The 12,078-nt window shown below is 49.4% G+C and overlaps 1 protein-coding gene across 4 annotated transcripts in view; it reads left to right on the forward strand.

Moving 5' to 3' along the window:
- The window catches only part of MYRF (myelin regulatory factor), a 111,363-nt gene that overhangs the window by 74,427 nt on the left and 24,858 nt on the right, over positions 1-12,078 (forward strand). For all 4 annotated transcript variants that reach the window (XM_019547327.1, XM_019547328.1, XM_019547331.1 and 1 more), the window contains 7 exons: positions 3,871-4,066; positions 4,850-4,926; positions 5,323-5,433; positions 6,415-6,505; positions 8,414-8,614; positions 9,533-9,641; positions 10,489-10,598. In XM_019547327.1, coding sequence (XP_019402872.1) covers positions 3,871-4,066; positions 4,850-4,926; positions 5,323-5,433; positions 6,415-6,505; positions 8,414-8,614; positions 9,533-9,641; positions 10,489-10,598 — 895 coding nt within the window. The remainder of the gene's footprint in view (positions 1-3,870; positions 4,067-4,849; positions 4,927-5,322; positions 5,434-6,414; positions 6,506-8,413; positions 8,615-9,532; positions 9,642-10,488; positions 10,599-12,078) is intronic.

Here is a 12,078-nt window from a genome sequence, read left to right on the forward strand (position 1 = left end):
TGATCTTCTCAAAGAGTTTCCCTAGGATTGAGGTAAGACTGACGGGCCTGTAGTTGCTGGGGTCTTCCCTCCTCCCTTTTTTAAAGATGGGGACTATGTTGGCTATCTTCCAATCATCTGGCAGCTGGCCCGAGCACCATGAGCGCTCGTAAAGCCGTGCCAAGGGCCCTGCAATAACCCCTGCTAGCTCCCTCAACACCCTGGGGTGGAGAGCATCTGGACCCGCTGATTTGAACACATCCAGTCCCTCCAGAAGATCTCTAACCTGGTCCTCCCCAACCTGAGGTTTGGAGGCGTTCCCGTTGAGTCCGTCTTGCATCACGGTGAGGAAGTCCTGGTCCCTGCACAAGAAAATGGAGGTGAAGAATTGGTTAAAGATCATCCTCATCTGCCTTTCACTGGCACTTTCTACTGAAGAAGCATCTGGTGCTGGACATTGTCAAAGATGGGATACCAGATTCAATAGATCCTGGGCCTGTTCCAGTGTAGAGTCCTATGAGAGAAGAACCAGCAGGAAAAGAAAGGAATCTTGCAGGAAGACAGGGATGGCAAAATAAAAGCCTAATACTCTGAGCAAGGCGGGGGCGGGTTGAGAGAGAGAGAAAGAGGGAGAAATTCCTCTCATTCTTCCTGGCTAAGGTAGCACACTTTCCTTCCCTTGTCTGGTTTTGTTCAGGGCACATCTCAGGCAGGCCAAGGTCTCTCTGGTACTTCAAGAAAAAAGGAAACGGTTATTTATGGGGATTCCTGGGAGTTTGCTCACCAGAACCTGGAAGCACCCCAGAGACTTTGTTCAGCATTAACCCATTCACCACAAGGGAGACTGCAGTGACACAAATGATGTGTGGTGTATCTCAGCTCTTCTGGCATGGTTCAGTACCTGCCAAGGTGCAGCAGCTTTAAGCCCAGTTTATGGAAATGGGAGTCTCCTCCTTTGCTTGCTCCAAGGGCCTTTTGGCTAAGGGCAAGCAAAATTTGGGGGTATCCAAACCCCAAGTCTCCAGGCTTGGGCCTGCACATAAGATCCCTGCCAGAGGTTTTGGAAATATCTGAAGCCCCAGGTACAGGTGGAGGATGTTTGCTGGTTGTAGGGCCACTTATGGTTCTGAACTCTTGGATTTGGAATTAGTTTTGGCTAATTTGGCCTCAGCTGGCAGCATGATGGGAGTAATCTGATAGGCCAGTGCAGGGGGGCAACTTGTATGAGATGAACGGATGTCAGAACAAGGTAGGCCAGGATATGGATTCTACACAGAGGACCCACTTACTGTTTCTGTTGTTGCTTTCTTTGATTGTCAGTGTCCTGTCCTGGCTGGTTCAGCTGAGAGGCCACTGAGACCTTAGGGAGACCTGAGAGATTCCGATCACGTGGGAAGAAGAGACAAAACTTTATGAAATTCTCAATGAAGAGCTGCCCCTCTGTGGGCTGCACTGGTTCTTTTCTCCCGAGGCTGTGCTGTCATGGCATTGAATGGAGCAGGTTTCAGCTGGACTCCTCAGGCAGCAGTGAAGCCTGTGAGGTGCACTCAGACATCAGGGATCTAAGCCTGGCCCCGTAACAAAACTGCTGTATGACCTCAGGCTGTCACATCTCTCTGAACTCCTCCCGTGTAATTAGCCATTGAAACGGTGAAAATTCATACCCTTTTCCTAGGTGTGGAAGTGTGACCCTCCAAACAGCAAGTCTCTGATGTGAAAGCAAGTGTGAATGATCTTCCAGGTTCTTTGCATTAATCCTTGAAGAGAGGATCCCTGAATATCTTCTGTCTTCTGTGCATAATCGTTGCATTTCTAGCAGGAGTGGGGAAAGCCCAGCAGGCCTGGTGGGCAGGCTGCATAGATCAGGGATACAGTGCGGCATGCTGAGACCTGCCGTTTGTGCTGGCCACATCTCAGCAAAAAGTTGAAGATGGTATTGGAGAACTTTCTGAAACTGCTGCTGTTCATCTCTCTCCTGGGGGAGGGTTAGTATAGAAAGGGGAGCGATCCTTTCTGCATTTACCAGCTTCCTACAATGTCTGGCTTAGGAATCTGATCGTCAGTGGCCACCATTCCATCCTACTCACTCTTCTTAATGCTATCTATCTACTCATCTGTCTCTACTGGGAGGAAGTTGGGACTGTGCTTTCCCTAGTGAAAGGAGGCATGGTCTTTTTGTAATGCTTGCGGTGAAAAGCAAGGCCTGGCTCCCATTCTGCCCACATTCTCTTAAAACGGGTCAGCCATCTATGGCTGGCTGGCTGAATGTGGTCTGCAGAACTAGGGGTTGGCTTTTGACAGCTTTCCAGTGGCACAGGGTTTGGTGGCAGCAGAGGCTGGGTTGTAACACCAGCCTGCCTCAGCCCTCAGCCACCTCATTTTGGGAACAGAGAATGTTGCTGACCACTGTCTACAATACAAAACAGTGTGCCCTATGATTTGAAAACTGAGCAAACTAAAAAAGACAGGGGAAGCATATTGCCTCCCCCAGTTGAAATGCTTGGTGAGAGTGAGTGATGCAAGTGGGCTTGCTTACCCACTTGTACCTGGCAGGCAGCACAGCTGAGGGGGCCCCTTGCTCCCCCAGACAGCAGGCCAGAGATCTTGGGAGGTGGAAGAAAAGGGGCTTCACTGCAAAGGCCACATATTTTCACTGTTACCACAGTAACCAGGCTGTTAAGGAGACATAGATTAAACCTTCCCAGCTGGTGTGTGTGTTTCTTCTCTGCAGCCCAGGTTTTCCCTCCCACTCCCACCTTGGACATGGCATTGTGGGAGCTGGAAACTGTAAGCAGCAGCAGCAGGTGGTTCTGATTTTCCTGGGAATCTGCCTGCTCGGGGTGGGTACAGCCTGGCAGCAAGGCCAGGGTCAGTGATGTAGAGATCTGAGTCTGAGCAGTCACTGGGAGAGGCTTCAGATGGTCCTATCCAAGATAGAAGGCCTATAGAGAGAGTCCAACGCTTGCCTTAATGTAGATCCCTGGATCAGTCTTGACTCTCCAGCCCAAACTCTGAATCTTGAGAAGCAGCACTCAGCAGGCTGATCACATACATTAAGCCTGGACAGTAGGTGAATGGAAGAAAAGCCCAGGGGAAATGGGAGGTAGTGTTGGTGGTTCATTGTGGAGTTTTCTTCTCTCTGAATCTGCTCTGAGTCTGCTCCAGTGTGATGCAAAGGGGAGGTGTGTTATTGGACAACATCCCTCTCAAGTGAGATGTAAGCCTGTTGTCAGGTCCACTGGTGATCAGTAAGGATCACATGGCACCTTTTCGAAGAGCTGGGTGTTTGTATCCTGATCAAAGTCTTGTTCTGTGGTGTACCTTTCCTTTCGTTCTGGTATAATCACCCTGACATCCCTCCTGGACGTGGGATACGCTTGCACTCTCTTCCTGAAGTTTCTGTGCAGACTTGCTGTGAGACAGTTGTTTTGTCTGAGTCCAGAACTAGCTGCAGGCCATTTTGTGCCGATCAGCACTTTGAAGTTGTTGGACAAAAGTCAGCATAGAACAGAAGTTTGTGAAGCTAGGTTTCTGAGTGTCCTGTGCAGCACTGGCAGATGGTCTGCAGAAAAGGGGAATGGTTACATGATGCTGGCTCTTTCCCCTTTGTTTCCAGTTGCCTGAATTGCATTGGAGGAAAATTTTAACAACCCTACTTCCCTCATGCTACTTTCACATGTTAGCAATACTTGCCCCTACTGGTGTCATCTGGTTGTGATGGTGAGGAAAGGTGGCCTGCGCAATCGTTCGCAAGTTGGAAGGTGTCCTCTTTTCAGGTGTTACTTACGTTCTTCTAGTTAGCATAAGTCATCAGGTCATGTGTAGCTCTCAGTGGATTGTTGACCCTTCAGTCTGACATCTACCCCCTTTTCTCCCCATTATGGCATACAGCCCTATGCTAACCTACCGGGTGGATGCGGACAAAGGGTTCAACTTCTCAGTGGGTGACGATGCCTTTGTGTGCCAGAAGAAGAACCACTTCCAGGTCACAGTGTACATTGGCATGCTTGGAGATCCCAAGTATGTGAAGACGCCAGAGGGCCTGAAACCCCTTGAGTGCTTCTATCTGAAGCTGCATGGAGTCAAGGTAAGTCCTGAAAGGAGAATCTGCAGTACCTGAGGACTGGGAAGAATCACGGGGTGGATGAACACAGTGTTGGTGTGTGTAGGATGGTACGTGTCAAGGAGTGTGCCTGTGTGAATCTGCATGGGTGAATGTGTATTTTGTTACCGTGTGTGTGAACAGAGGCCTAAATGTTGAACATGCACCTTCCACACACTCTGTGGGTGCCTGTGTGTGGAAAAAGTGAGTAACACTGCTCTATGTGTGAGTGTGCCTGATAGGCAAGGGTGCTGAGTGTGCCATCTGTGTCATCATGCCTGCATGGGTGTGGGTGGGTCACGGTTTGTGACCAGTACTTTTTGCCCAAAGCAAGGGTCTGAGCCTTGTACTCTAGCCCCACCTCCTGGGCTGAGGTAGGCCAGAGTCAATCGCAGAGTATTTCTGACACGGGCACTCAGGAAACTGCTCCTGGGAAATCTGGCCTGTGTGCTTGCACATCTCTCTGGACACTGGCCCTTGTATGTGTGAGTCTGGATGGGAGAACCCAGGAGGAGGCCATTTGGTCCAAACTCTGTGACGCTTCAGCTCTCTACCTTTCCAGACTCGCAACTGGAGAGGGAGCAGCAGCACAGGTGATGGGTAGCGGGAGAGGCACAAGGTAACCAAGCCTCTCCTGAGCAGCAGTTATGATACTCAAAGCTGGCAGATTGGCAGGTGGCTGGATTATACACCTGTGCGAGAAGGGGGTGAGAGTGGGTAAAGCTGCAACATTCCTGTCTCTAACATGTACCTGAATCTTCTCTTCAGCTAGAGGCCTTGAACCAGTCAATCAACATAGAACAGTCGCAGTCTGATCGTAGCAAACGTCCCTTCAACCCTGTCACGTAAGTGCTCCTGCTGCTGCTGTGTGCACGCATGTTTGTGTACCATCAGAGAACTACCTGAGGAGTGGAAGGAAGGCAGAGTAGGGCTAGGGATCCTTGAGGTGCTAGGATGGAGGGACCAGGTGGGTTGGGTATATAAAATGTTCTTTGTCTCTTCCCCAGATGAGGTCCCACCCTCATCATCTTGAACATATTAAGTCTGTGGGGGGATTCGCCTTTCCCCTGGACACAGAGTTTGTGCATATTGGTGGCACCCGTTGACATGAAGAAAATGTGGGGGTTCCCCAGATTACCGGAACTAGGTTTGGTTCTCCTACAGTAGAGGAAATGACCACTCTTCATGTGGCCTTCTTTTGATCTGTGTTCTCAATTACTCTCCTGCTTCCCCTTTCCCAGGGTCAACCTGCCTTCTGAGCAGGTTACAAAGGTCACTGTGGGGCGGTTGCACTTCAGCGAGACCACAGCCAATAACATGAGGAAGAAAGGAAAGCCTAACCCTGACCAGAGGTGAGCAGCAACATGATCTCCTCCTGGCTGTTATGGTGGGGTGGGTGGGGAGGAGGATGAAGAGGGGGGACCATTTTGTTAGTGGATTGACATTGAGCTGTGCCTTCCACTTGGGAGCACTGCTGTTTTAATCAAGACATCTTGTTAGAGTGAGCAAAGGGGAGATGGGATCCAGGGGTTGGTTGTGAGTGACTCCACTGCCATCCTTGGAAGACGCTGCAGATCATGAACCAGCAAGAAGCTCAGCTGGTCAGTGACAGCGGGTGGCCAGGACCTTGGGCTTACATCACATCTGAGAGATGGTAGTTGGGCTCAAGCCACACCATCTCTTCTCTTCTCCCCTCTGGCAGCTTCCTGAGTATCTAACTCATAATGAAGCCTGCACCCTAATCAAGTTGCTCGTTTAACTGGGTGTGTGTGGTAGACTCTGACCTGAATACTGGGCTAGCCCAGCCAGGCCCAGGTTATGGAGAAAAATTTTGCTAGTTGAAGGTGAAGCTGAAGGTGAGTAAGGGAGACTCTACAGCACTAGTAATACAAGGTAGAAGGGAGGCTGCTTCTGAGAAAGGAAATAGCTGGAAATCAGGAAGACAAAGGGCAGAAAACTAGGAGATGGGAGGGTTGTAATGTCAGGCAGGCGTAATGTGTCATAAATCTGATTCACCAGTACCTGCCAGAACTGTCTTCTTACACTTATCTTCCCCCCACCCCCACCTTTCTTCCCTCACATCTACCCAAACAATTGCCTGCCTATGTCCTTAGACCAACACGACTACAACCGAAAACCCAGAAACTGTGTTCAGAGTGGGGATATCACCCACATGTCACTGTGCAAAGTATCCCTGTCTGTTTGAGGGGAGTTGATACCAGCTGTGTCCAGGACAGATACTGGGACATCTCTGTATGGGAAGCCAGTATCAAATATGTCCATCTTGGAATGTGTACTTTGCTGGTGCCCTTATAGGTATCTCTTGTTTGCAGGTACTTCATGCTGGTTGTGGCCCTGCAGGCACACGCCCAAAATCAAAACTACACGCTCGCAGCCCATATCTCTGAGCGCATCATTGTCAGAGTAAGTCCACACTTTTCTGTCCACCTGGACACCTCTCTCCAGCTTTTGGGAGCTCCACTGCCATTTGCTGCACTGTCTGGGATATGCTGCCAACTTTTCCTGCCTTTTCAGTGCTCCCCACTCTCAATCCTCATGCACTGAATGAGGAAGGCAGCCCACAACAACCAGCCAAAGAACCCCCATTTCCCAGCCTTAGTAGAAATCCAGCAGGGAAACACGGACAGAGAAAATAGCATATTCTTCAGGAGGGTCACCGAGGCTGGGCCTACGGAAGGGGCTGCTAGGGGTGAGGGATCTGCATGGTCAGGATTGCCTTAGAGAGAGAGCCACTGCAGATTTCTCCAGACACATAGGCCCGAGGGGTAATGCCACCTGGAGTGGCTGAGGCAGCAGTGTTCAAGTTTGCAGGCAAGGCTGTGAGGAAGGATATTTAATGCGCAAAGGGCTTGATTCTAGGAGCCTCCTACTGCCCTGGGGAGTATTTTGGTTGGGGCTCGAGGACTGTAGCTCTGGGGAAGAAGCTGGGTCTTGTAAAGCCAAGCAGAAGCAGGAAGCATTAAAAAAAAAAAAATGGCTAGGACACTATGATGATCTCAGCTCAGCTGCCTTTTAAGGGTTTTATCCATGTTCTATAGCAAAGGACCAGGTTGGATGGATGGGGACCCTGGATTTTATAGACAAGTCAGTGCATGATGAACTGTGCAGCTTCCATATAGATCCCCTGGGAGTAGTAGACAGTCTAGGCTGCCCAGATTTATCATAGGTGCAGCCATGGCTTAATCTTCGCACAGATAGCTTTTGGCCAGTGTCTCCCCATGACACCCCAGCAGCACATGCCTGCATGATTCAGGGAGTGAGACCCCATGCACTATGGCAGTCCCCTGCACTTGGGCCATCCCTGTTCAGGCGATAAGATGTTGCAAGAGCTCCAAAGGCTTAGGTGGCAGCCAGCTCAGAATAGGAGCAATCTGGAAAGGAAAGGAATGGATGTGGACACTGCAACTGTTTCTCTTGATCAATTCCTTCAGGAAGAGCCTTGAACAGAGCTGGGTTTCAACTAGAAGAGAGCACTACACCCCTCAGGGCTGCTTCTTCACAAGGGGCAGGCAGGGCTTTGTGCTGTGGTCTCTGGGATAAGACTCCTGCCTTCGCCTCAGCCCACATAAAATTCCTGTCTCTCACTACTTTGTCTGGCTTAGCAGCATTGCCTTCTGCTGCTGCAGAGCTCTGCCTCACACCCCCATGGACTTACTTGTCAGAAGTAAGGCAGAAAGGGTAGGGGGGCGTTATCCAGGCAAGTTGCCTCTGACTCTGTCTTGCAGAACTGCTGTTGCTGGGCCTCAGGCTTTGTGTTTGTCCAGAAGGCTCACAGTTTAAGGACCTGTTACCAAGGGTGCTTTTCATGTCACTGGGTTCACAAGCCTTTGCCAGTTAGACCCTTCAAGCAGTCTCATGGGTCTTCAGGTTGTTGGACCAGGCTGCCCCTAGCAGTCATTCATGCAACATACAGCTCATTCCCAGAGTAAGGTTGTGGCAGTACTGTGTGGGCAGGCTATAACATAGGTCCTGTCACTGCACTTTACTCCAGTTTGCCTTGTTTTTATATATATATGAGGTGTGAAACAACCCTGCTTGAATCAGAAGCTCTTTGCTCTTGCAGGCAGCCACAAGAGCTGCTTCTCTTGTAGTTCTAACACAGGCAGCTTTCTGTGTGTGTGGCAGATACCCACCACCACAGAGCCATGCATGGCACCCTGGCCCTTTGGTGTCTGTCTAGTGGAGTTAAATCAGTGAGGGGTGTCATGTAGAGCTCCCCTCTGCTCCCAGCTTACCAGCCCTTTCTTCATCTCTCAATAATCACTGCTGCCAGTGAGACTCACCAGTCACTGCTGTGTTGTCTTTTCACAGGCCTCAAACCCAGGACAGTTTGAGAGTGACAGTGATGTTCTCTGGCAGCGGGCTCAGCTCCCTGACACTGTCTTTCACCATGGCCGAGTTGGCATCAACACCGACCGCCCTGATGAAGCCCTTGTGGTTCATGGCAATGTGAAAGTCATGGGTTCACTGATGCACCCATCTGATATCCGCGTGAAAGAGGACATCCAGGAGGTGAGGGCTGGCCTGGGCCCAGCAAATGGCTCTAAAGAGGGTCATGGCACTGGGGAAGAACATACATGGTTTGAGTGTTGACATTAGCCTGCTCCATTTGCCTAGCTGAGCTGGCAGTCTCAAAGAGTGAGGTCTATCCTAAGACCCTGTGATTTGTCTATTGCCTCCCAGGCTGGAAGTACCACAAGAATGCAACCACCCATCTGCTTGCTGGGCACAGCCTGTCTCATGGAGATTCAGCTCTTTGGATTCTAGCTAGAACCAGGAAATGCAGAAGCAACAGAATGAAAACCACTGAGCACAGTGAACCAAACTTTATTGAACTGTAGAGCAGGATTGGGCAGAATTCTGAGGAAATGCCTTGATCAGTTCTTAATTTACTTGCCCTGGTTAATCCCTCATAGCAAGGTCAAGTGCTATGAGGGACAGTATCATAGTGCTTAGGGTTGGAAGGGACCTAAACAGATCATCAGGTCCAACCCCCTGCCCCAGGCAGGAATGAGTGCTGGGGTCATAACACCCCAGCCAAATATCTATCCAGCCTCCTCTTGAAGAGCACCACCTCCCTTTGAGTCCATTCCAGAACCTGGCAGCCCTAAGTGTAATCTTCACGTAAAGAAGAACTTTCTCTGCCTTGTCCCCTGGTGTGCGAGGGTGGGTCAGTCGATTTTGTTTCATTTGACATGTTCCTTATTTGATGAATCCAAGAACTGGATTATATTCCTGGTTGGTAGCTGACCTGGCCTAGCAGGTGGCCCTGGGGAGGTGGGTGTTCTTGTTCAGTGTCAGCGGGATCACTGCTGCAGACACTGGTGTGAAGCATTGTTATCTTCACTTATGGCTGCCTGGGCCTAACTCTGGGACTTCTAGGAGTCAGCATCCTACTTATAGCCTTGACCTGTGCTTGCCTCTTCCCAGGTGGACACCACTGAACAGTTGAAGAGGATCTCCCGTATGCGCCTGGTGCACTATAACTACAAGCCAGAGTTTGCTGCCACCATGGGGATTGAAAATACCCTAGAGACAGGTACACAACCCTGGACATCATCCTCACAGGTTCTACATAGCATATGTGTAGTTGTAGTGGGTTATTAAAGCTTCCATGTCTGTTCTGCAAACTACTATGTGTGCATCAGCCAAGGTACACAAATCCTTCCACTGCTCTATTGGGCCCCTGGCCTCTGTGCTGAAGCCTCTCCCTTGTGCCCTGCAGCAGCCCAATAAACTAAGTGCATATACAATAAGTGTATAACTTGAGAATAGCCAGTAGCCAAAAGTCCCTTGTCTGGTTGCTTTTCATTGGCTGGAATTTAACCACAGTGTAAAGCCTTCTAGGAACCAGTCACTTATGATCTGATATGTGGTTAGTTGCCACACAGAGTGAAGGATTCATGTCAGCCACTGACTGATTTGTAGGAAATAGATGGCCATTTTGGAAAGTGACTTAAGGCATAGTCAGGTGACTACATATCCTGTGCATCATACATACGACTTGTATGCCAATTTAAATCAGGTGGGGATCTGTAATGGATGGAGGTGCAGCTATCTGGGTTAACTCACACAGTAGGTGGTTATTACTTGCCTTGCTATTAGGTGGCAGGAGGAGTAGGTAATATCCATGTGCTAAAGTTCCACTCCAGGATGGATCTACCCTGAGGTGAAACCTAAACTGATGTAACTTGCACAGGTAGTGTGTGTTTTTATTCCTGACCCCTTGAGGAGTAGTTCTACACTAGATTGGGTCATGTTACCCTGGTTTAGGGGTTTGCATTGTCTGTTTGCCAGTAACACTGGTATAAAAGTTTCATCTGTTCTTGTCCTCAGGGTTTGGAACCATTGAGGTCCATTGATCCAATGATATTATTTTTCTGCAGGTGTCATTGCTCAGGAAATAAAAGAGATTCTTCCAGAAGCTGTGAAAGACACCGGGGACCTGGTCTTCGCCAATGGGAAGACCATTGAGAACTTCCTGGTGGTGAATAAGGTTAGTTCCTCCTCCAGAGAGCACCACTAATGAGAACAAGGTTCAGGAGTACAACTGGGACATAGGTGGCTTGGGCTTGATCCAACAGGGTCACAAGAGAATCAAGACAAGACAAAGTCCAGACTAGAATCAAGAGTCAAAGGATCAGGAGCAGGAAGGCCAGAAAGCTGAGATCTGTAAGGGACTGAGATCTCGGTGGTCACTTCAAGTAGAACCATGGGCCAAGGGAGTTGGGAGCTGCAAAGTGTGGAGCAAAGAGGTCAGGTGCTGGAGTCTGGAACAAGAAGTCTACAGGCAGAAGCTCAGGAATAAGGGGTCAGAAGCCAAGGGCTAGACAGAAAGGCATCTGTTCTGTTGAGTAGCCTGTTGGTTACTGAAAAAGCTGCTGGCAACTGGGGCCACCTGGAAATAGGCTGCTGGCAGCCAGACCTACTCAGGTAAACAGCACCACCTGGGGAAATGTTGCTTGCCTGTCTGCCTGCTGCCCTGACTCTTGTAATGAGATGTTATGAGGGTGGTGAGGGCAGTGAACTTCAGCCTGCCAGGTGTCCTTTGTTTTGCCTTCTTGAACATAAATTTGGAAATGAAATTGAGTCACAATCTCTCTTGCTCAGAGTACTTGCTTGCCTCATAGATTTTATAGATATGATACAGTAGAGGTGTAAGGGACCTTGAGAGGCCATCCAGTTGAACTGCCAGCCTGAGGCAGGATCATGCCTATCCAAACCATCTTATACAAATCCATTGTCTCACCTCTTAGCAAAACTACAGTCAACCCTGACACAACACACAACATAAACACCCTAATCTGCCACAGGTAAAGAAGCAGGGACAGTGGCAGTCAACATCCTGCTGCTGCAGAGATTATTAAAATATACTTGAGAGATCCCAGGAGGAGGGCCAGGCCCCCTGCTACAGAGAAAGGCAAAACCCCCATAGTCTGTTTCAATCTGACCATAGGGTAAAATTTCTTCCAGACCCCAGATGTGGCAATCAATCTGACCCTGAGCCAAGGGGCAGACCCACTAGCCAGGAACATCTGGGTTTAAGTCCCCATGGGAGCTTTGGCACACTCCTGTCAAAATCCTCAGCCTTTGCTGCAGCCAGTACCAAGTGCCTCTGAGGAAAGCTTTAAAAAAAAAACCCAAACAAACCCTTGACACATGTAGAAGCAGGAGAGGAGAAAATCCCCATGTGGTAAACACCAAAGTCCAGAAGCATGGGGAAATACCCATAGTAGGACATAGGCATAGTGATCATCCCTGACCAGTGGCTGACCAAACTCTTGAACACCTCCAGTGATGAAGAGGCTGCAACTTTCTTAGGCAGTATATTCTACTGCCTTATTGTAACTGAAATCTTTCCTGAGACACAGTATAATTCTACTTTGCTGCAATTTCATAGATTTCATAGACATTAGGACTGGAAGGGTCTTCGGAAGATCATTGAGTCCAGTCCCCCACCTGAAGGGCAGGAAATC

This window comes from Crocodylus porosus, unplaced genomic scaffold (genome assembly GCF_001723895.1).
Source record: "Crocodylus porosus isolate Cpor-Errol unplaced genomic scaffold, CroPor_comp1, whole genome shotgun sequence".
Lineage (NCBI taxonomy): Eukaryota > Metazoa > Chordata > Crocodylia > Crocodylidae > Crocodylus > Crocodylus porosus.